This window comes from Aquarana catesbeiana, linkage group LG07 (genome assembly GCF_042186555.1).
Source record: "Aquarana catesbeiana isolate 2022-GZ linkage group LG07, ASM4218655v1, whole genome shotgun sequence".
NCBI lineage: Eukaryota > Metazoa > Chordata > Amphibia > Anura > Ranidae > Aquarana > Aquarana catesbeiana.
The window spans coordinates 56,151,267-56,173,072 of NC_133330.1; the positions used below are offsets into that span (position 1 = coordinate 56,151,267).

At 40.3% G+C, this 21,806-nt stretch overlaps 1 protein-coding gene across 9 annotated transcripts in view; it reads right to left on the minus strand.

The window, feature by feature from the left end:
• MAGI1 (membrane associated guanylate kinase, WW and PDZ domain containing 1) overlaps positions 1–21,806 on the minus strand; it is a 763,134-nt gene that overhangs the window by 18,277 nt on the left and 723,051 nt on the right. For 7 of the 9 annotated variants that reach the window (XM_073592190.1, XM_073592187.1, XM_073592188.1 and 4 more), the window contains 4 exons: positions 18,922–19,125; positions 5,608–5,698; positions 5,423–5,483; positions 347–496 (listed from right to left, as the gene is read on the minus strand). In XM_073592190.1, the coding sequence (XP_073448291.1) occupies positions 347–496; positions 5,423–5,483; positions 5,608–5,698; positions 18,922–19,125 (506 nt within the window). The remainder of the gene's footprint in view (positions 1–346; positions 497–5,422; positions 5,484–5,607; positions 5,699–18,921; positions 19,126–21,806) is intronic. The other 2 variants (XM_073592191.1, XM_073592189.1) reach the window with 1 other exon arrangement.

Below are 21,806 nucleotides of genomic sequence, written 5' to 3' on the forward strand. Positions count from 1 at the left end.
CTGACATGTGTGCCACAATAAGACTTTAGTATTGGATGGCTGGGCACCAGTGGACTGAATCACCCATTGGCTTACTTTATCTCTTGCAGACTACAGATGGAGCTCCCACCACAGTAGTTTGAGTCGCTGGTCCCGCCCATAAGTCTATATTAAAAAAGTGTCACTCTCTAAGAACTATTTACTTATTGTTAAATATGCTGCATGAGGTGGCAATCACCAGAAGCCAGAAATATGGTTCAGAACCAATAAAGTCCCAGAACAATGTAAAAAGCCTGGATGTATTTAGCAATTATACAAACATTATGATTGTATTGATGAAAGGGAAAAGTGAAGCTTCCATACATACCCTCATCTTCCCACATTTCTCTGCAGGACCATCTTCTGCTAGACGTAGAACGTAAAGGTCCATGTTATACTCCCGTCCCCCTCGGAGGCTGAACCCAAAACCTTTCGTTCCTTTATCAAGCTCTACTGTATAAAATTCTGGTTCCTGTTGCTAGAGTAAAACAAAACAGAAAAAAGACAGTTACCAATTAAACCCTTTGCTTACATTATTTGTGTTCCTGTTGCCCTGCAAGTGCTCATTTTTACATTCATTTGTACCCTTAGCCTCTACTGTAAGAAACATTTGATGACCAGAACTTCACAGAAAATGCATGCAATTATCCATATTACCCTATTAAGGCACAAAACCAAGACATTTTGGCTCATGGGGAACTGATAAATGCTGCCTACACATATCAGATGGCAGTAGGATATGCAGGTATGGCCTGACCTCTGAAAGCTCTTTCATACGCAAGATTGGTTGAAGGGGGGCACCTCTAGAAATCTCGGCCATCAGCTTATACTAAATGGCCAGATGTTTATAGACACTTGACCATCACACCTACCTATGTGATATAGACACCCATCCAAATGATTGCGTTCAGGTGATTCCAGCAATGGTCCAGCATGCAACGATATTCTAGACAACTGTACGATTACAACTTTGTTGTAACAAACTGGTGAAAGTCCTTTTCTATTCCAGCATGAATATGTCCCCAACACCAAGCAAGCCCCATAAGGACATGATTTGATGTGTAGGAACTTAAGGCCTGCACTTGCATGCAAGTACCTACTCAACCCAGGCATCATTAAACCTAGGGGAGGACAGGTGTTCAATCGCAAAGCAATGAGTATGTAGAGGTCAGTCTCAGGGAGAAGTAGAGTTTTTATTAAAATTTTCAACATGCTAGGCAATGGATTGAAAACAATAAGGCAGAATTAAGCGGCCATAAATGGATCAAAATTTGGCCGGTTCAGCAGGGACTGGCTGAATTTCGATCCATCTATGGGACGCATGGTTGAACAGAAATACAACCAACTTCTGTACAGTCAGCCTGTTAGAAAATGTTTTCTCTATCAGTGCCGCCGAGTGTATTCTGATGGTGGGGAATCACCCTGCTGTCAGAATACAATAGCTCTGCGGGAGGGATTCCCCCCATCCACATCAAATATGTGGATGGGGGAATTGATACATTTTCTTTCATTCGAACCACTAATTGAGTAAAAAAAAAATCATGTATGGCCAGCTTTAGACTTATACCATGAAAGGTTGGTAACAAGCAATCCATATCTGTGTAACTTGAAAAAGGTTTCATGTTTAGAATGATCCTGAGCCAGATACTGTATGGCAAGATATTTAAGGCTGAATGCTAGGCAGATATAAAAGACACAAAATGAATGTTGTTCTGTATTCATTAATAGATCATTAAAGTGATTGTAAAGTCTCTTTTTTTTTTTAGTTAAAAATAACAAACATGTTATACTTACCTGCTCTGTATAGTAGTTTTGCACAGAGCAGCTCAGATCCTCCTCTTCAGTGCTCCTGGCCCCTCCCTCCCTTTGCGTGGCCCCACAGCAAGCAGCTTGCTATAGGGGCACCCGAGCCGCGCCACAGCTCCCTGTGTCCATTCAGACATGGAGCCGTGACCCTGACCCATCCCCTTTCTCTCCTCATTGGCTGACTGACTTTGATTGGCAGCAGTGGGATCCAATGGTGCCGCGCTGCTGTCTCAGCCAATGAGGAGGGGAGTCCCGGGCAGCCGAGTCTCTCGTGCAACATTGTTGGATCTAGATGGGCTCAGGTAAGTATTAGGGGGGCTGCTGCACATAGAAGGTTTTGATCCCAATGCATAGAAGAGGGACCCGAGAAGAGGAGAATCCAGGCTGCTCTGTGCAAATCCACTGCACAGAGGAGGTAAGTATAACATGTGTGTTATTTAAAAAAAAAAAAAAAAAAAGAGACATTACAGTCACTTTAACATGAGCCTCTTGCAATCCACTGTATAGAAGGGCTCAAATTAGGAGAGATAGAGGCATCAAAAGGATCTAGTCAGCTGTGCTGTAGTGCTCATGTGTTACAAGAAGCATGTTAATAGGAGGAGAGAACAGAGTAACAGACACATGAGCTTATCAGTCTGCTGCTTCTCCTTTCACGGTCCAGTCACAGGCTGGAGGAGGGAGAAGGCCTGTAAGCATTACTAAACAGCAGAAGAAAAATCAGGATTGTGCTGAGTGACAAAGCTCTGTAAATCTCAGGACTGGATGGCCACGAAGGAAAATCCTTTGGCACGTAAAACCACCCGCTCATATATGTTTTATTTGTATTAAGCTTTCACAAACGCAAAGAAAAAAGAAACAGATGCTTGTTACATTTGACAGTTTTCGAAAACATCAGAGAGGTTATTTTTCCACATTGCAATAAGTACAATATCTGCCACATCCCGTTTTGTTTGATGCTCGTTTAACTGAGTTACGGCCTTTTATCTCCTCACTTGAGCTATCACGTGAAACGCACCGTGGATTAGGTGAACAGCTCATCAGCACAATATCTGTCTCCCGACCTGATAAATGTGCTATGAAAAATTCCATAACCAAGCAGTTTTTTCGGGTAAATATCCTCTACGGCTGATGTACAGCAAGATGCCAAAACATATTTTCACTGCTTTTCTTTGTTGCTGAAGGGGAAGGCTTATCAGGATAGAGCAACACGCATTATGAACTGGCTTTCCACCAGGATAAGGAGGAATGTAGATCACTTAAAAGCAGCTATGACAAGTCTGCTTGTTTGTTTCCATATAGCTGTGCCTTTCTCATCATCACAGCCATAAATTTAACAATACGTTCTTTTCTAAGGAAAATTCTAGTTACATTAAAAACTGATACAAAACATAATTGCTAAGCCAGTCATTGTGTAATTTCAAAAGTTAGAATGTTTAACTTTCTGGTTAAATCTGAGACCATTATTTTCTAAGATTGTCAGCAAAAAATCTAAATTTTGCAGCTTTGCAGCCATGACAACAAGAATATTCACGTTTGTAGACAGGATGTCTAAGAATCCTCATCCCCCTAAAACAGCCGTAAGCAGTTGCACATTATAATAAGGGCAGAAAGGGCAGCCGCCTGGAGCCCCAGACTTCAGGGGGGCCCATGGGGATGCTAAAAAGTTTAGTGCTCTGCACAATAAGTCAGTTTCAGCTCTGCAAGTCTTCTTTCAGCAGCTAATTAGTAAAGACTTTGTATTTCTCGCCATAAAAAGTTTCCTTTACAATTATCAAACAATACATAACACATAAGCACACGCACTGTACCTAAAAGTATTGTTTTAATATTTGCCACCATCATATCAGTAATATGTAAAATGCATACCACTGCATACGGTCCAATATAACATTCAAATATGTTATATCTTGCAGAAATGTTTCACAAACCTATGTCAGAAACTACAAATGGCTGTGTGCATTGACCCTCATGTAGGATCCCATTCAACTGGTGTGAGGCCGTCAATTGAAAACAGCCTAAAGCCCATAGTACAAATAATCCACCACTGGCCCTAAGTATAGGCTCAGGGCCATTCCTAAAAAATAATCTAGTCTTGTTAGCAGTGTTCATTTTTATGCCAAAATTTGATTTGTTTTAGTCTTTTAACTAAAATGCCATCCTAGCTTTAGTCGTATTTTAGTTTTTGGACTAAAGTGACGTTTTAGTCATATTGTAGTCATCTGAATTGTTTTAGTCGTATTTTAGGCAATTAAAATTTGCAGTACATTTTAGTTGACCAAAATCTAATAAGTTTAGTTAAATTGTAATGCATTATTTAAGCATTTCTCTAGAATTTCAAAACGAATATACTCCTGGAGTAAAATCGAATAACATGTTATTATTTATTAAGGTTTAAATATGGCAATACAGACTTAGCCGTTGTGATATATAACTTATTTATAAAGAAAACAAAGTTTCATAAACAAACCAAAATATCACTTTTTGACAAATAGAAGTGCAACTTTAAAATGTATATATAAAAAAAACAAAAAAAACAATAAACGGTAAACTCTACTGGCTGTAATGCCATTGCACATATTACCTGAATATATTACTAACATTAAATATTAGGAAAAAAAAAGAAGAAAAGCCGTTTGTGGGAATGTGGGACTTCCACCCACATTCTTTTTTTTTTTTTAAGGCACCCGTTCTGCTGCTATTAATTAAATTCTCTAAAGGATGTTAATACTAAATCCGCCGTTCTATTACATGTTTTTTTTTTTTTTAACTAACCTTTGGTTTCTCCTTGCTGAGCGCTTCTATCTTGATTGAGGGCATATGAAGCCCACTAGGACTCTTTTCTGGGATAAGGTGCTGCTGGCTATCCAGCATGCACCTCCCGATCTCGTGCATGCGCATTACACACAGGGCGTAGCGCAGGGCTTGTATCTGGTTGCCAACGGGCGGTGTCAGAGGAAGTGCCCACCCCAATGTTATGGCAATGAAGCTAATCAATCAATCAAATGGTGCTTAGATCCACCTTGCATCACGTCATTTCCTGTTTGGAAATATTGCGATGAAATCAAGCGGTGATGCCCACTGACTCCTGGGAATGATGACACGCATCTCCCAGGAGCAGAGGTGCCACCAGATATGACGTACCTCACCACGGTGCAGGAGGAGGAAGAAAACACAAGACACCCTAGCAACAAGGTACACAGAGCTAGGAAAAAAAGCCAAATGCAGTTAGATTAAAAGATTAAATTATGAGTGGAGCACCGCTTAAGTTTTTTTTTTTGTGTGGTAATGCAATGTTAATTTTGATGTCAAATTTCAATTTAGTTTTAATCATGGTTTTAATCACCAATGAAATTAACACTGCTTGTTGGGGATGCAATTAATCTTACTGTATTTTTCCAGGATAAACAAAGAGCAGGCCAAACATTCACCCTAAAATCTTTCTACTGCCAGTGTGTGTGTAAGGGGCTTGAAAATATACAATGTTACTCCAGGTTTGATGCTCCACCACTTTTCAAGTTTACCATCCTACAAAAGCTTTTTTATCCAGTAACAATATAACTTCAGTGACAATAAACCAACTTTTTATGATCTACCTTACCTGAGTGGCTGGTGGATTTTTGAACTCAAACTGGGGCTCTTGCTTTGGTTTTGAATTGTTCCTGCGTTTAAAAAGAAAAAGACAGAGACATGAAGAAGCTTAAATCACAATATAACCCATATATAAAAACAATAATCAATTCCAGGCTTTTCTTTATTCAATGCCTTTTTATTGTAAAATCTTACTTTGTTTCCTGGGATATTGTCTGAGGCGTATGCGTGGTCGTAATTGTGGCAATTTTCTCGGCATTGGTCAGTAATGAAGCGTTGGAGGATTCTGTAGAATAAAAAAAAAGGTTTAACAATGTCAACATGCATTATTTTTCACAGATTAAATTCATTAGGTGGTTTATTAAGCATAAGGTATATTGAAGAGTCTGCTATAAAAAAAGTAAACCAGCAACAAACCAAGTAAACAAGGTAAAAAATAAGTTTAATGTCAAATGAACCTAGCTTCAGATATATTTTTCATGGTAGGTGCATACAGTGAGGGAAAAAGTATTTGATCCCCTGCTGATTTTGTACGTTTGCCCACTGACAAAGAAACAATCAGTCTATAGTTTTAATGGTAGGTTTATTTTAACAGTGAGAGACAGAATAACAACAAAAATATCCAGAAAAATGCATTATAAAAAAAGTTATAAATTGATTTGCATTTTAATGAGTGAAATAAGTATTTGATCCCCTATCAATCAGCAAGATTTCCGGCTCCCAGGTGTCTTCTATACACGTAATGAGCTGAGATTAGGAGCACTCTCTTTAAAGGAGTGCTCCTAATCTCAGCTTGTTACCTGTATAAAAGACACCTGTCCACAGAAGCAATCACTACACGGGAGAATCTTGTCAATGATCTCAAGGTAGTTGGGACCATAGTCGCCAAAAAAACAATTGGTAACACACTACAACATGAAGGACTGAAATCCTCCAGTGCCAGCAAGATCCCCCTGCTCAAGAAAGCACATGTACAGGCCTGTCTGAAGTTTGCTAATGAACATCTGAATGATTCTGAGGAGAAGTGGATGAAAGTGTTGTGGTCAGACCAAAATCGAGGTCTTTGGCATCAACTCAACTCGCCGTGTTTGGAAGAGGAGGAATGCTGCCTATGATCCCAAGAACACCATCCCCACCGTCAAATATGGAGGTGGAAACATTATGCTTTGGGGGTGTTTTTCTGCTAAGGGGACAGGACAACCTCAACGCATCAAAGGGACGATGGACATGTACCGTCAAATCTTGGGTGAGAACCTCCTTCCCTCAGCGAGGGCATTGAAAATGGGTCCTGGATGGGTATTCCAGCATGACAATGACCCAAAACACACAGTCAAGGAAACAAAGGAGTGGCTCAAGAAGAAGCACATTAGGGTCCTGGAGTGGCCTAGCCAGTCTCAAGGCCTTAATCCCATAGAAAATATGTGGAGGGAGCTGAAGGTTCAAGTTACCAAACTTCAGCCTCAAATCCTTAATGACTTGGAGAGGATCTGCAAAGAGGAGTGGGACAAAATGAGATGTGTGCAAACCTGGTGGCCAACTACAAGAAATGTCTGACCTCTGATTGCCAACGAGGATTTTGCCACCAAGTAATAAGTTATGTTTTGCGAAGAGGCCAAATACTTATTTCACCCATTAAAATGCAAATCAATTTATGATTATTTTTAAATGCGTTTTTCCGGATTTTTTTTGTTGTTTTTCTGTCTCTCACTGTTAAAATAAACCTGCCATTAAAATTATAGACTGATCATTTCTTTGTCAGTGGGCAAATGTACAAAATCAGCAGGGGATCAAATACTTTTTTCCCTTAAACTGTATGTAACTACCACACGTTCAGCTATTTATCTCCTATCACGGTACACTCCCGATACTGCTTTTTCCTACTTTTCTCCCCAAAAGCACAGAGCCGTCTTTACTCAGGCATCATCCAGTTTCAGCACCTACTTCCTGGACTGAGAAGACACAATCATGTAAATTTTAATGCCTGTGCGATTCTAGGTTGCGTTTATGACACAGATCAGTCCCTGCTGCAGCTATAGTGACGTGCAAAAAATTACAATCTGATCACTACTGGGAGAGAGGGGACTGGGTAGAGCTTCCTCCTTCCTGCAGCAGACTGATGACATCATCTTGGCCTTGGCAAAATCACTAGGATGAAGCTTAATGGCTGCTTTTTGATTATACGAGGTGGTATCAAAAGGTTTCGAGACTAGTTTTGTAACACGCCAACAGATGGCAGCACAAGGCTGCAAGTGCAGTCACAGGGAGCACCAACCTTCACAAGTGAGTATGCCAAAAGACATCGTCCTGTGTTCATCGGGAGCTGTGTAACTGGTGCTATTCTGACCACGTGTGTTACCACTTCTGCTATTTCATTATTGACAGCAAGTTTGAACAATGTGAAAACGTGAAATTTTGCGTGGAACTAGACAAATCTGCCACAGAGATCTTTGACATGATTTGGCAAGTTTACGGCAATGCTGCAATGAGTTGAAGATCCAGTTGAAAGGTCGTCGTTTTGACACCATTGCGGAGATCCAGCAAGGAATAGCAGAAGGTGCTTGACAGTTGCTGTAAAATGGGCAACGGCGATGGAAATGTGTCCTCAAATACCTTATATAAGGCCTTGGAGCTCGCTAAAGACTACGGCAATCTTGTTTTGCATCCCACTTCTTAATACGCCCACAGATTACTCCCTATTGGTCAGCTGGGATGCATGGAAGGCGTGAAGGCAGGAGTCTGCTTTCAATCATGAGAGTTAGTCAAAATTTTATAACATGAGCACCACAAGTTTTTGGGGCTCCTGAATCCTTGTACAAGGTATGTGAGCACCACTAAATACCTATTGCCACACCTGCCGTAAATGTAAGCAACTGCAGATCATTACTGTAAGCATCAAGGTACTAAATAAAAGCCGTAAAAACACGTTCATTTATGTTTTCATTTGAAAACATCTAAATATTATTCATAAAGCAATGCAGCGGAGGCTTAATTGGCTTGGAAGCCTTTAAACTTCACATATAATTCATGTTAAATTGCCTTGAAAGAAATTTGTAGTCCCTAACTATCTCTTTAAACCCACAAGTGATAGAATGCTGGTCTAAGCAACCATTTTAATGGACCTCCAAATTTAATCAAGGTATACCACTACTTGCAAAATGTCTTTAATTAGGAACATCGTTTATTGAATTTACGTCGTTTACACTGCCTTTATACCTTACCTTCTAATTAAATTATGCTTGTGGCATACACACTGTTTAGAGAGCAATTTTACCTGCTAGCCAAGATTTTAAAGACGTTCTCCAAGAAAGAGTTAAGAGCTTAAAGTGGATTTGGTATCAAAAAAATGCTTTTTTAAAGTGTATGTATGCGAAGTAATGCGTACATTTAACATTTCCAGGTATGTATTACCTCTCACAATGATCACAGTACTCTCCCCTGGCAAAGTATATCTTTTTAGAAGGCCAGCACCTTTTTTTCAGACATTATTCAAGGGTCAGCTTCTACTTCCTGGATTAGGATGCCGACAAAGAAATGATGCAATAATGTAAATTCTTGTATCTGTGCAGTTAATGGCTGTATTGACAGATCCGCCTCTGCAGCAGATCTTGCTACGTCACTTCCTACAAAGTCTTATTTAAATGCATTTCTTGGAATGCTTAAAGTATAACTAAAGGCAAAACTTTTTTTTTAATTTTGGATAGGGGAGAAATGGATTAGAACACCTGGCAGGTTTTTATTGCTATCTGTGCCCCCGTTACAGGGATTCACCCTCTCTATTTGTCCTGTTTACCATATCATTGAGGCTGGGTTCACACTAGCTGCAGCTCACAGTAGGGGTTCCGGTGTGTAGCTGTTCACGGTTTCAGGTTCGATTTCGGTCCGAATTTTGGCTGAATTCGCACCTGAAATAGACCAGAAGACGCACAGGGCCCTTTTTCAATTTGGACCGCTCCCCGGAGGTGTGTGAACAGGCTCCATTGAGAGTCAGTCACACTCTCCTGTCATGCAAATTGGATGCAGGGAAACCCACGTCCAAGTCAAATCAGTGTGAACAGGGCCCAAAAGTGAATGTAAATGAAAATCTTTGGGTTGTCCCAAGAAAAGTAATAGAAGAGAAATCTTCCAAATGGGGGACACTAGTTCTGGTGACTTGGGGGTCCCCAAGAAATTCCCTTAGTTTGCAGGGATTTTCTCCGACTTCCTATAATGGGATATATATGATGAAAATAAATTTAACAGGGTTATAACCCTCCCTTGCTATATTCCAAATGAAAAAAAAAGTTTTGCCTATAGTTCTACTTTAAAGGTTTTAAAGATTGATGTTTTAAATTACTTTCCAGTTACTTTAAAAAAAAAAAAATCATCATCTTACAAATTAACAATTTACGCAAGGTCATTCTATAATACAATGCTTCAAGTGGTTGTACACCCTGTACAACCACTTTTACCTACAGGTGACCCTATATAAAGGCTTCGACATCACACGCTTCGGTTTCAGGTAAGTGACACTTAATGGGCTACTATGCGATGCATAGAAGCCCATTATGCTTTACCTTTGCAGGGAAATAAAGAGGAAGTAAAACCCTTCAGGGTTTACTTCCTCTTTAATTTCAAGTAAGTTGTTGCTGTTCATGTCTTGACTTTCTCAAACTGAAATAAGGGTGAATGATCTGGAGAGGAAGTAGGGTGTCTCCTTTCATGAGCTACTGTTCTGAATAGCTCATAATACCGGCTATTCACAGCATAGTGGTAAATGACTCAGCAAAGGGTGGGGGAATGGACACAAGTGCACTGCCTAGTAACTTGTAAAGGGTAAATAAATATTCATATACATTATTTATCTACCTGACCAAATTAAAAACAAAATGGTAAAGTTTGGTCCTGTACATAATAATAAGATGTATACAACAATGCCATATTTCCCTTTAGCAGAAAAAAATTAGGCCAGAGATTAGTAAACATCAGTGTACGTTTTCTGAGCGGCCTGACAGCTTGCAAAGACAAATTGCTGGACTCACTGAAGCTTGCCGTACTATGAATTTCATATTTTCCCTACACTAACCACATACATCAGCAATTTAGTTACCGAGCAGCACAAGGAAGCAAAGAACATTAGACAGATTTTATAATTTGCATGATGAGCCGGGAAAATGCCTGGAGATATTTTATCTGTTAAACAAGATGAGGGTCATTATGCTAAAATCGCAGCTGAGGTATCATGTATAACGCAACACAAAAAGTAGCTAGCGATGGAAAAAGGGAATTAGTACCAAGAAAATTACTGGGCTTTTATTTTGTGCTGCAATATATCTTTGTAAGACTAGAAGGCTCCCATGGGACAATGCCTATGGCAGCAGTGGCAGGGGGTACACACCTGTGAGCAGATCCAGTAGCAGAACTGAAGGAGGCAGAAGAGCGGCTGAGAAGAATCAAGATTCTCTGCAGCTCAGATAACATATGGCAATATCTGCTCTCCCTTAGGCCTTCTGTTTTGTGAACTGTACGGCTCATCAGCAGCTCTGAATATAAGACAGCACACTCTGCTTTTACTTTCTGTGCCATATTATTATAGTATAGTTAAAGGTAAAGTCTATTATATATATATATATATATATATATATATATATATATATATATATATATATGCTATATTGTAGAAAGTATTGGGACACCTGCCTTTACACACACACATGAACTTTAATGGCATCCCAGTCTTAGGGCTTGTTCACACTTGCCTAAATTTCTAACGCTCCTATAGCGTGTGTATGGCGTTAGCATGGGCATCAATGAGCTTTAGTATGAGCATTAGACAAGCGTTTTACAAGCATTAATGAGAAGTTAAACATGCTCTCCAAAGGCCCTATGGGCAGTTTTGAACCATTTGACAAGCGTTAAAACTGCTCCACAAATGCCTATTCCAGCGCATTTGTGAGGCGTTACCATAGACTTGAATGGGAGGTGTTGAAAGGCTTCAAACGCCTCCTGACTCGACATGAGGCTTCAATTTTGAAGCAAGACGACGCTAACGCTTAGTGTGAACAGCACTATGTGCTGTCTAATGTATCCTGTGCATAGGCGTTTGAGGGGCCAATTTAACGCCTCTCAAACACCTGCTCTTAATGCCATTGTGAACTCAGCCTTAGTCCGTAGGGTTCAATATTGAGTTGGCCCACCCTCTGCAGCTATAACAGCTTCAACTCCTCTGCGAAGGCTGTCCACAAGTTATAGGAATATGTCTATGGGAATGTTTTTTTTTTTTAAATCAGATCTTTTTTATTGAAAATAACCACATTAAAAACAAAAAGAGACAGAGGTTTACATACCATCATACAAATCAAATTCTATAGTTTATGAGGACATAAAATCATTATTACATGACTTAACGGCCTACCATGTTTTCTATAAGGCGAACGAATCATCACATTCGGAAATATAGATATACTTGTATGATATATTTATTATGTTTGCGTCTCCTTAATCTCAATACTTGTCCTGTGCGTCCTCCATAGGTCATTTTTCATTTTCTTTTTTTCCCTTCCTTCTCCCCTTTTTTCTACTTCCTGACCCAGCAGGGCCAACAAGCAGAGTAGGGTACCACCATCCCCTAACCAGTGGGGAGTGGTGTATGGTTTTTTCCTCTGTTAACCATTAGACAAAACAAACTATATACAATACAACCTCTGCAGCACCCATCAGTTGCATAACAACTTTCCATCTAAAGTCATTGCATGAACGGGGTGGTGTTTTCCTCCTCCTCTCTCAACTCTAGTGAATCCCTCTCGGTGGTAAATTCTAAGATGGTGTATTTGATGAAGTGATTCTGCCGCCTAGGATTCTATTGTGGACCAAGCACAATGGAGCCAAACCAGGGGTGTCCAACCAGGGGTCCCATATATCCTCAAATTTTTTCAGGCAACCTCGGTGTTTGTATGTGAGTTGTTCTCTAATAAGAGAGTCATTCACAGACGCAATCCACTCCGCTAGTGTAGGTGTCGTTGTAGATAACCATTTCCTGGCTATAAGTTTCCTAGCTAGAAATAGTGCCCTTAAGATGGCAGTGTATGTATGGAAAGTATATTGTTCCTCATCCAGCCATCCCAGTAAACACATTCTAGGGTCAGTTGTAAGTTTGATGTTCCATATGCTGTTAATAGTGTCTATCACTGCTGCCCAATAACTTTGTAGTTTTGGGCATTTCCAAAGCATGTGAATAAGTGTACCATTGTCAATAAGGCAGCGAGGGCATAATGGGTCATCTCTTCTGTGCCATTTGTGTAGCTTTTTGGGTGTGTGATATGTACGGTGGATAATAAATAATTGGGTAAGTTTCTGAGAGGAGCATAGGGACACTTTAAGTACATTATCTAGTATGGTGTTCATTCCTCGTCTGAAATTCCCCCTATGTCGTCTCCCCATCTATCTCTACAACTCAAAGTCATTGCTTTAGATACATGACAAAGAAGTGAGCCATATATGGAGGAAATTTGCCCCTTCCGGGATGATGACATGATGAGTTGTGTGAGTACCGCGGGTCTAGTTAACTCCCAGGTGGATATTGTAGCCTGTGCTGCTATAGCATGCCTTAGCTGTAGGTACTGATAGAATGAGGTATTTGGTAAATTAAATTCTGAGCGTAATGATTGGAAGTCTCGGAGAACCTCCCACAATATAATTGTGGGATGTAGTTTACTCTGTTCCTTGACCAATTAAAGACATTTTTTAGTTTGTTTAGTTCTGGGTAATTACGGTTATTCCATATGCATGACCAATTTGTGTATCCTGTGTATTGAAGGTGCTGTTTGGTTTTGTTCCATATTTTGTCTATCAGTATTAGTGTGGAGTATTGTGTCAGAGCTCCTAGTTCACCCGCCTCTATGCACTCCACACTATGGGAATGTTTGACCATTCTTCCAGAAGCTCTCTTGTAAGGTCAGGCATTGATATGGATGAGAAGGCCTGGTTCACAGTCTCCACTCTAATTTATCCCAAAGGTGTTCAATCGGGTTGAGGTGCAGGCCAGTCAACTTCCCCCACCCCAAACTCACTCATCCATGTCTTTATGGACCTTTCTTTGTGCACTGGTGTGCAGTCATGCTGGAACAGGAAGGGGCTATCCCCAAACTTTTCCCACAAAGTTGGTAACGTGAAATTATCCAAAATGCAACTTACGTATGCGTTCGCTCTTCTACGCACAAGCACGACGGGGCACTTTAAATGTTTGTATTATTATTGTTATTTATTTTTTTTTTTTTTACACTGTCTCTTTAAAAAAAAAATTCTGATCATTTTTACTACTTTACTACGCCCAAATCTGCGTTTTGGAATACTAGGCATTTTTTAAAATCAGTGCCATTGGCATCCGAGTAAACCGGAAGTGATGTAATGGCATTGCTTCCGGATTACTAAAACAGAGACCTGATCGAAGCCGATTCTTTGGGTCTTCGGCCAGCCGGTGGACGTGTCAGCTGCTCACTTGGGCCTCCCGGTGGGACAGGAGGGTCGTGGGGGGGCGGCAGGCATCACCCTGGTATAACCCCTTCAAGCCGAGAATGCATATTTGTGTATGGTCTGCGTGAAGGGGTTAAAATAGCCAGCAGGAACAAATTCTATTCTGACATGTTTTGCATAGGTACAGTGCCTTCTCTTTGATAAAACGCTGTTTCCAGCATGAAACGTCATATCAGAACTTGTTCCTGTTGGCTATTTTAATAAAAAAAGATTATTTTGCATCTTAATGTGCACTTTCCTGTTGCTGATATGAGTGATTGTTTCCGTGGAGATGAGCCAAGCCAGCACCTAAGATGTGATTGTGGAGTGTGGTACCTGATCTTGCCTGGACCGGCATATAAAATATTTGATACAAAAAAATACTGTACCTCTTGTTTCTGCTAGAATTCTAGTGTCCCTGTGACTTCCTTTGGACTGAAATAAGATTTAATACCATGTCATCAGCCTTCCCAGCAATCTTCTGTGAGATACATAACTACCACCCTCTAAGTCAGGGGTCTCTAAACTTTCTAAACAAAGGGCCAGTTTACTGTCTTTCAGACTTTTAGGGCGTGGGACTGTGACCAGTGCGAGTAGAAAATGCCCTGGCATCAATGGGTGTAACGAATGCCCGATCATTGATATTAGTGGGAAGAATATTGCCCAATTGTTGGTATTAGGGGAAGAAACAGTGTCCCATCATTGGTGTCTTTGGAAGGAATAGTGCCCAATTGTTGGGGTTAGTGGTAGGAATAGTGCCCAATTGTTGGGGTTAGTGGTAGGAATAGTGCCCAATTGTTGGGGTTAGTGGTAGGAATAGTGCCCCATTGTTGGGATTAGTGGTAGGAATAGTGCCCAATTGTTGGGGTTAGTGGTAGGAATAGTGCCCAATTGTTGGGATTAGTGGTAGGAATAGTGCCCCATTGTTGGGATTAGTGGTAGGAATAGTGCCCAATTGTTGATATCAGTGACAGGAATTATGTCCCATTGTTGGTGTATAAGGAATAGCGCCTTGTATTAGTGGGAGGAATATTGTCCCAAAGGCCTGATAAGGGCAAGCAAAGGGCCACAAGTATGTTCATGATAGGTCACCAGGCAAAAATAAAGAAAAAAAACAAGCCTAAAAAATAAAAGGAAATCAATGCAGCTACCACATCCAAGAAGTGCTATGCTGCAATACAGTACATATTGGTTTTTAAGCCTAAACTCTTTTAAAGAAGGGACTGTGACCTAAATGCCATCATACATAGACCAAGTACCTAACCGAACACAAACCATAAAACCTTCTGGCTGACAAAAAGCTTCAGCTATGACAGTACAACAAACTTTGCCAGCTATTTTTAAACGAATGCACAGCTCAATGTGGCTTTCTTCGCTCAAGAATTTCACATAGGCAGATCCATTTTCTATAACATTTAAGGAAATACAAAGCAACTAAAATGAATAGCTTTTAAAATGGATTAGCAGAGTGGTTCTAAATGATGAAGGCCACCAAATAATGGCACTATACAGATCAGCGAATATAATACAATCTGCTCCGGACTTGAAGAGCTGCTGTGATTTTCAATCTTTTGTTGGATTATATAAAAACAAGGTAATGGATGATCATACAAGTCTGCAGAAAGCATATAAAATAAAGTTTAAAACAGAAAAAAACAGGAATCCTTTTGGATTTTAGCACAGTCTTTTTGCCATGTTTCATCAGCATGTTGCTGCTATGAAACTGCAGCCTTGTAAATTCTACCTGTATTACCATTATCAACTGGTAATATACATAGAAAACATAGAAACATAGAAGAGTGACAGCAGAAAAAAAGACCAAGTGTTTCATCAAGTCTCCCCCATTTTTCTTTTTTAATGTGTCAACAGTTTCCGGATGGAAACAGTAAAGCTAGGATCACACTACTACAATTATGTAGTGTGACTTGGTTGCGTTTTTGATGCTATTTTGATGTGATTTTCACGTCTCTGGATTTTTGGCTTTTGCCAATGATAAGCAAATCTGCTGTGACAGGAAAAAAGCACTGAAATCTCATCAAAAACATGTCAAATCATATGTAGATGCACTTTTGATGCATTTCTAATTAAGTCTATGAGAGCAGAATCAAACCATGGTGAATGGCTTGCTGTGCTGCATTGATGTGAATGAGCACCATTGAAAACAATGATTTAGTCTACCTTCACACTGGGGCGGGCGCCGGCGGTAAATCGGCGCTATTTATAGGGCCACTTTACCATTTATTTAGCGGCGCTATTCGGCCGCTAGCGGGGTGGTTTTAACCCCCGCTAGCATCCGAAAAAGGGTTATAACCGCCCGCAAAGTGCCGCTGCAGTGGCGCTTTTGCGACGGGTTTGCAGAGCTGCCCCATTGTTTTCAATGGAAAGGAGCGCTTTAGGAGTGGTGAATACACTGCTCCTATAGCGCTGCAAAGATGCGGCTTGCAGGACTTTTTTGACCGTCCTGCAAGCGCACCGCTCCAGTGTGAAAGCCTTTGGAGCTTTCACATTGGAGTGAATTGAGCGACTCTTTCAGGGAGCTTTGCAGGTGCTATTTTTAGCGCTATAGCGACTGCAAAGTGCCTCAGTGTGAAAGTAGCCTTAAATTTCTATGTGATTCTGTGTGACTCAAGTCGCATCTGAAATCCCACTAATGTGAACCAGGCCTAAGAGAACAGGCCTGTATGTTTGTCCGACGGACCAAGAACGATGTAAGGGCAGCTATTGGCTACTAGCTATTGAACTTAATTTCTCTAGTCCAGTTGTACGTCATCGCGTTCTAAACGAACGGACTTTGGTGTGATCGTGTGTAGGCAAGTCCGTTTTAGCGGAACTCTGTCGGAAAGACCGTCAGAGTTCAGTCGGAAGAGAAGTCCACTCGTGTGTACGCGGCATCACACTTTTTTATTATCTCTTTAGAGTCTTTCCCACCCACATGTTATTACCTGATTTTTGCTGAGGAACACCTAAAATACCTTGCTACTCTTAGCCCTCACACTGCAGTGCTGTGCACTAGCAGAGTTGAGTAACAGCCACATCTCTGAACACAAGTGTCATCATAAAGACTAGAGGGTGCTTGTCTGAGCAGTGCTGATTACAGAGTGTTCTGGGTCTAACTTTTGGACTGCACACTCAGATTTAAGCACTGTGAACACCTGTTGTAATAGGAAAATTAAAGTAAGACTATAAAACTGGTTGTTTTTTTTTGCTCACTTTCTATCTGACTGCATAACTATATTTGACTTTGCTTGGGCTTTAACAAGTAGCTGGATCAACATAGCCACCAAGGAGCAAAATGTGTCTTGGTTCATCCTCACTCCTTTAGAAGAACCATTCTTCACAAGCATCTAAAGTTAACCTTTGGGCAAAACACCCTCTCTCAGGCCCACCACCTAATGGTGCTCAGCAGGTATCAGAACATGCTAAGAACTTCCTTTTAAGTCCCATATATATTAGCCCTCTTAATGCCATTTAAATAAGAAGTAAACCCTGATGGGTTTTATTTCCTTTTTTGTTCCCTGCAAAGTAAAAGCATAATGTGCTAGTATACATCGCATACCAGCACATTATGTGACACTTACCTGCAAACAAAGGCTGCATCCATATTCGCCCCTCTTCCTTCCGGGGGCCATGGACTACGGCTCTGTGACTGGACGGAGTCTTGGGAGCTGCCAGTCACGGCACTCGCTAGTGAAGAAATGGCACAGAGGGCCGTTTCTTCACAGCACATGCGCCGATAACATCATGGGCGCAATACAAAGTAAATATCTCCTAAACGGTGCACGTTTAGGAGATATTTACTGTACCTATAGGTAAGTCTTATTGTAGGCATACCTATAGGTAAGCCTTATTATAGGCTTACCTATAGGTACAACTTGAAAATGGAGGTTTAAAACCTCTTTAAGCAGGGAGGATGAAGGCTTCTAAACAAATAAAATAAAAACATACATCCTGAACAAATCTATCTGTTAAAGGACATCTGCATATGCATACCATACAGTATGTTGCACATTTCTGCAATATAAAGTACATTTCCCAGCCCCCTTACTCGTTTTACATCTTTAAAGATCCTACAAGTCCAGAAAAATACCAAATGACCTGCCCGAAATGCACTTGGCTCCTAAGTTCTCTTGTGGGCTGACAACACAATGCATTTTTGTGGACTGAATGTTGTCAGCTCTAGGAGGGCTAACTACTTTCCTTGACACAAGGAAGTGTGTAGAGCTCTGAATTTATGACACGATCAACAATTATTTTTTGCACTTATTAAACAGATATTACAAAACACTTTGGTGGTGTATTTAATAGACCAAAAGGGAACAAATAAGTGAAGTTCAGTGTTTGGGATTAGATACATTAACAAGGACACAGACAGCAACAAATACATTAAAGAAGTTCTTATTTTTTCCCCCACTCTACTTATAAAAGCAGTTTGTTGGTGTTGTATCCTGGCTGGACAGATTGTCCTCACCTCTGCTCTTGGTGTCAAAGTAGAAGTGAAGGAAAGTCGCCCCAGTGGAGGCACAGACAAAACTAAAACTTGACAAAGGTTCCAATTCTTCCCCCTTATAGCCAAGATTAAAAATAGCTCTAGTTCGATACCCAAGAGGTTTAGAAAAATTTTGAATTTTTTAAAGCCCTGCTCCAAGAAAAACATTGTACTTTATTGTGAACAGAGAAGGGAAAGATTAAAGCCTCTACAAATGTAGTTTTGTCTTGTCACTATTGGGAAGATTAGACAAAAAAACATTTTTAGTAGAATTGGAAAGAGTTAGACCTTCCAATAATATTTTTATTAATGTCTGTGTCTTTCTGTCTCAGTAATAATCGCATTCCATTACCCTTGTATGGGCACCATGGGTACAGGAAGTGAAGGATAGAAGTGAAGGATAAGGGGGTCACAGACAGAAATTAAAACCTGGCAAATTTAAATCTCCCCCACTCTTTAATACATTTTACTGAAGATACAAGTTATAATAGTAGTAACAATATAATTATACATGAAAGATAAAGACAGAACATTACCATCTCCGGGGATGATGCGTAGAGTTACAGTGTTTCCAGCTTCTTTAATTAAGTTGACAATATCCGAGTGTGATTTGTTGGTGATGGAACACCCGTTGACAGCCAGTATCCGATCTCCCACCTTAAGCTTTCCGCAACGGTCAGCTGGGCTGCCCTCGATTATCCGACCTATTTTATGAGGCATGGCCACACATGCATTTCCAGCTTTTGTATGTCACAGTTTGTGTTAAAGTGGCAAAACATCGGAGGGACAGGAGAAAAGGATTGAGAAAGGAGAAGGTTGAGGGTTAAAAATGCATTAAGCAAGTATTAGCTGAGCTTTGCTGCTCATGTTGAAGAAAACACTGGCAAGGCAAGCTGGATGTTGGCATATCAATCTCTGAGCCAATGGGGCTGGCCACTAAGGCGTATATAAAGCTACATCATGCCCCGTTATCAGAAGCAAAGTATGGTACTGTACTATAAACCCCTGTGCCAATCCTATCAGTTTTTTTGTAGATCAGAGCTCTTCCTTGGAGTGAACCCGTGGCCAGGCTATGGACAGTCAAGTATTTACATATGCTTAACAGTAAGCAAGCTTTAAGTCAAGTCTTCACTGGCCTCTTTAGCTGCAGCCACTGCTGAGCAATTCAACCATAACATTCACAAGGGAAGCAGTAAAGTTCTTCGTGCCAATTTCGGGTACTCTACTCTACTCCTCCTTTTCCTGTGCACCTGCTATGAGTTTAGAGATTAAAAAGCTGGCAGGCTGCTGAATGTGAAAGTGTTTGTTCTGTAAACTTTGAGGATGAATTACTCAATAGTGTGTGCAGCTACATAGGTGAATGCTTGTTCTTAAAGTTTACTCCTGGTAAAGAATATTTAAATGTCCCATAGGCTGGCCACATTTACACTTTAAAGCAAACTCTTCATAAGGAAAATTTGATCTCCTTTTGAAAAGGCTCATTCAGAGAGCTGAAACAAGGATACAGGTCTGGGGGGGTCCTGAATTCACTTGCTTTAAATTTTTTGCAGCTTGACACACAAGCGACTAGTATTTTCAGATGGCACTGACCAGTGACAGTCTACATGTACCATCAAATTTACCTATGTGGAAAAGCAGGTAATAGGCCAGTTAGCAGCAATCAAGTGCCTGACACCCTCACCAATTAGTGTCTATATTTGTCTTTTTAGTAATATCAAGCTGCTAGACAGCATAGCTCAAAAGAAAAACAGGCTCCAGTGGCTTCATGGGAGACTATAGTAAGGTAATTTGATCGTCTGCTCAGTGTTTCTGATTATTATCACTATAGTGTTAATTCAGCACAGCTACATCATAAAGGTAGAATGTAAAGACAGGGTATAGAGATCCTCAGTTATGCCCAGAGTTCTATTTTCAGGTTGGCTCTTGCAGTATAGCCACACATGCACAGTTACCCCTGTGCTTTTGCAATGAATGGTAGCCATTGCATGGATTTCCCTTAACAATATCCACTTTAAAATGTACATTTCCAGTTGCCACCAAAGCTTGTTACTGGCTGCTGTGCCTGATTCTCATCTGATCATTGCATTTGGCTGCTGAACAGGGGTAGACCTAGGCTCTGCATGGTCACTGTACATCTAATAAGGAGGCAAAGCACAAAATGGAAAATCCTTTGCCAAATCTATTTTCAATACACCCTCGGGGTGATTTACAGGGCCATTATAAACTTGTTTCCTGGAACCTGACTAAGGTTTGCTGCTTAGCACTTGCATTAAAACAGAATGGGCTGGGGTCAGCTCATTTGTCTTCAAGGCCGCAGACTACCCACAATCCCTCCATCTCTGTATCAGGTCCACGATCTCCCGTATTGCAAAAAGACAAATCACCCACTTAGGCTTGCCAGTGTTTTGTTCATGAATGATAATCAGTGCATATAATAGGCTCCCTTCCACCTCAGATATTCAGTGATGCACAAGTAAGCAGTAAGGAATGATTTTATTATCACCTTGGCTAAAATGCAACCAAGCCACTAGAAAGATTGTAAAAGAAACCACAGCACAGGAAGCAGAGAACAGTAGCTAGCAAACAGAGCATAAATGTGTTCACATTGCAATAAGGCAATCTTGTCTAATATATTTTGTGTGGCAATAGACTTTCACTTTAAATATATACAGCCAAAACATTTCGGAGTAGATGAAGGGTTAGAACCCCTTTTTTAGCCATCTGTGTCCCAATAGGACATTTCTCTTCATTGTCTACCCTGTAGACACAACACGAAGTTAAAACTCTCCAAACGAAAGGTTTTGGCATTATAAACATTTAATACATGACAAAGAATTCTCAGACAATTAGGGACTTTATAAAGAGAGAACGCAACTAGTTTCAGTAAGGTGGTCGCCAACTGTACGTTTGGGCACAGCCATTTAGAGGGAGGATGAAACCTTGGACACAGCCATTTAGGGGTAGGGAAGAGAAGGGAAAAAAATCAATGCCTTGACTCACCCCCTTGTATGTGTAAATTTCAGATTGAGCTCCTGAGCTCTGTAAACATTTTGCTTTTGTATAACAGGAGGTAAAGAAAAACAGGGAAAATGTAAAATGAAGTCTAAAGTTCTGCCTGCTGGTAAAAAAAAGACAACAATATGTTTATATTCAATATTTCATATTTACCTGACTAAAAAGAAACACAAAGATGAATCAATTGTGTTTTTTAGTATTGATTATAATAACAAAATATGTATAAAGTACCTATATGTTCTCTTTAAACAATATACTTTCAAGGAGACAAACTGGTAAAAGAGAGGTTGATCTTGGGTGATCAAAAAGATATAAAAATAATGCTCAGAGCATGATGGGTTTTCCAAAGAAAGAAAGCAACCAGCAGCTGTCTTCATTCAGTAAGGTGAAAGTTTGATACATTTTC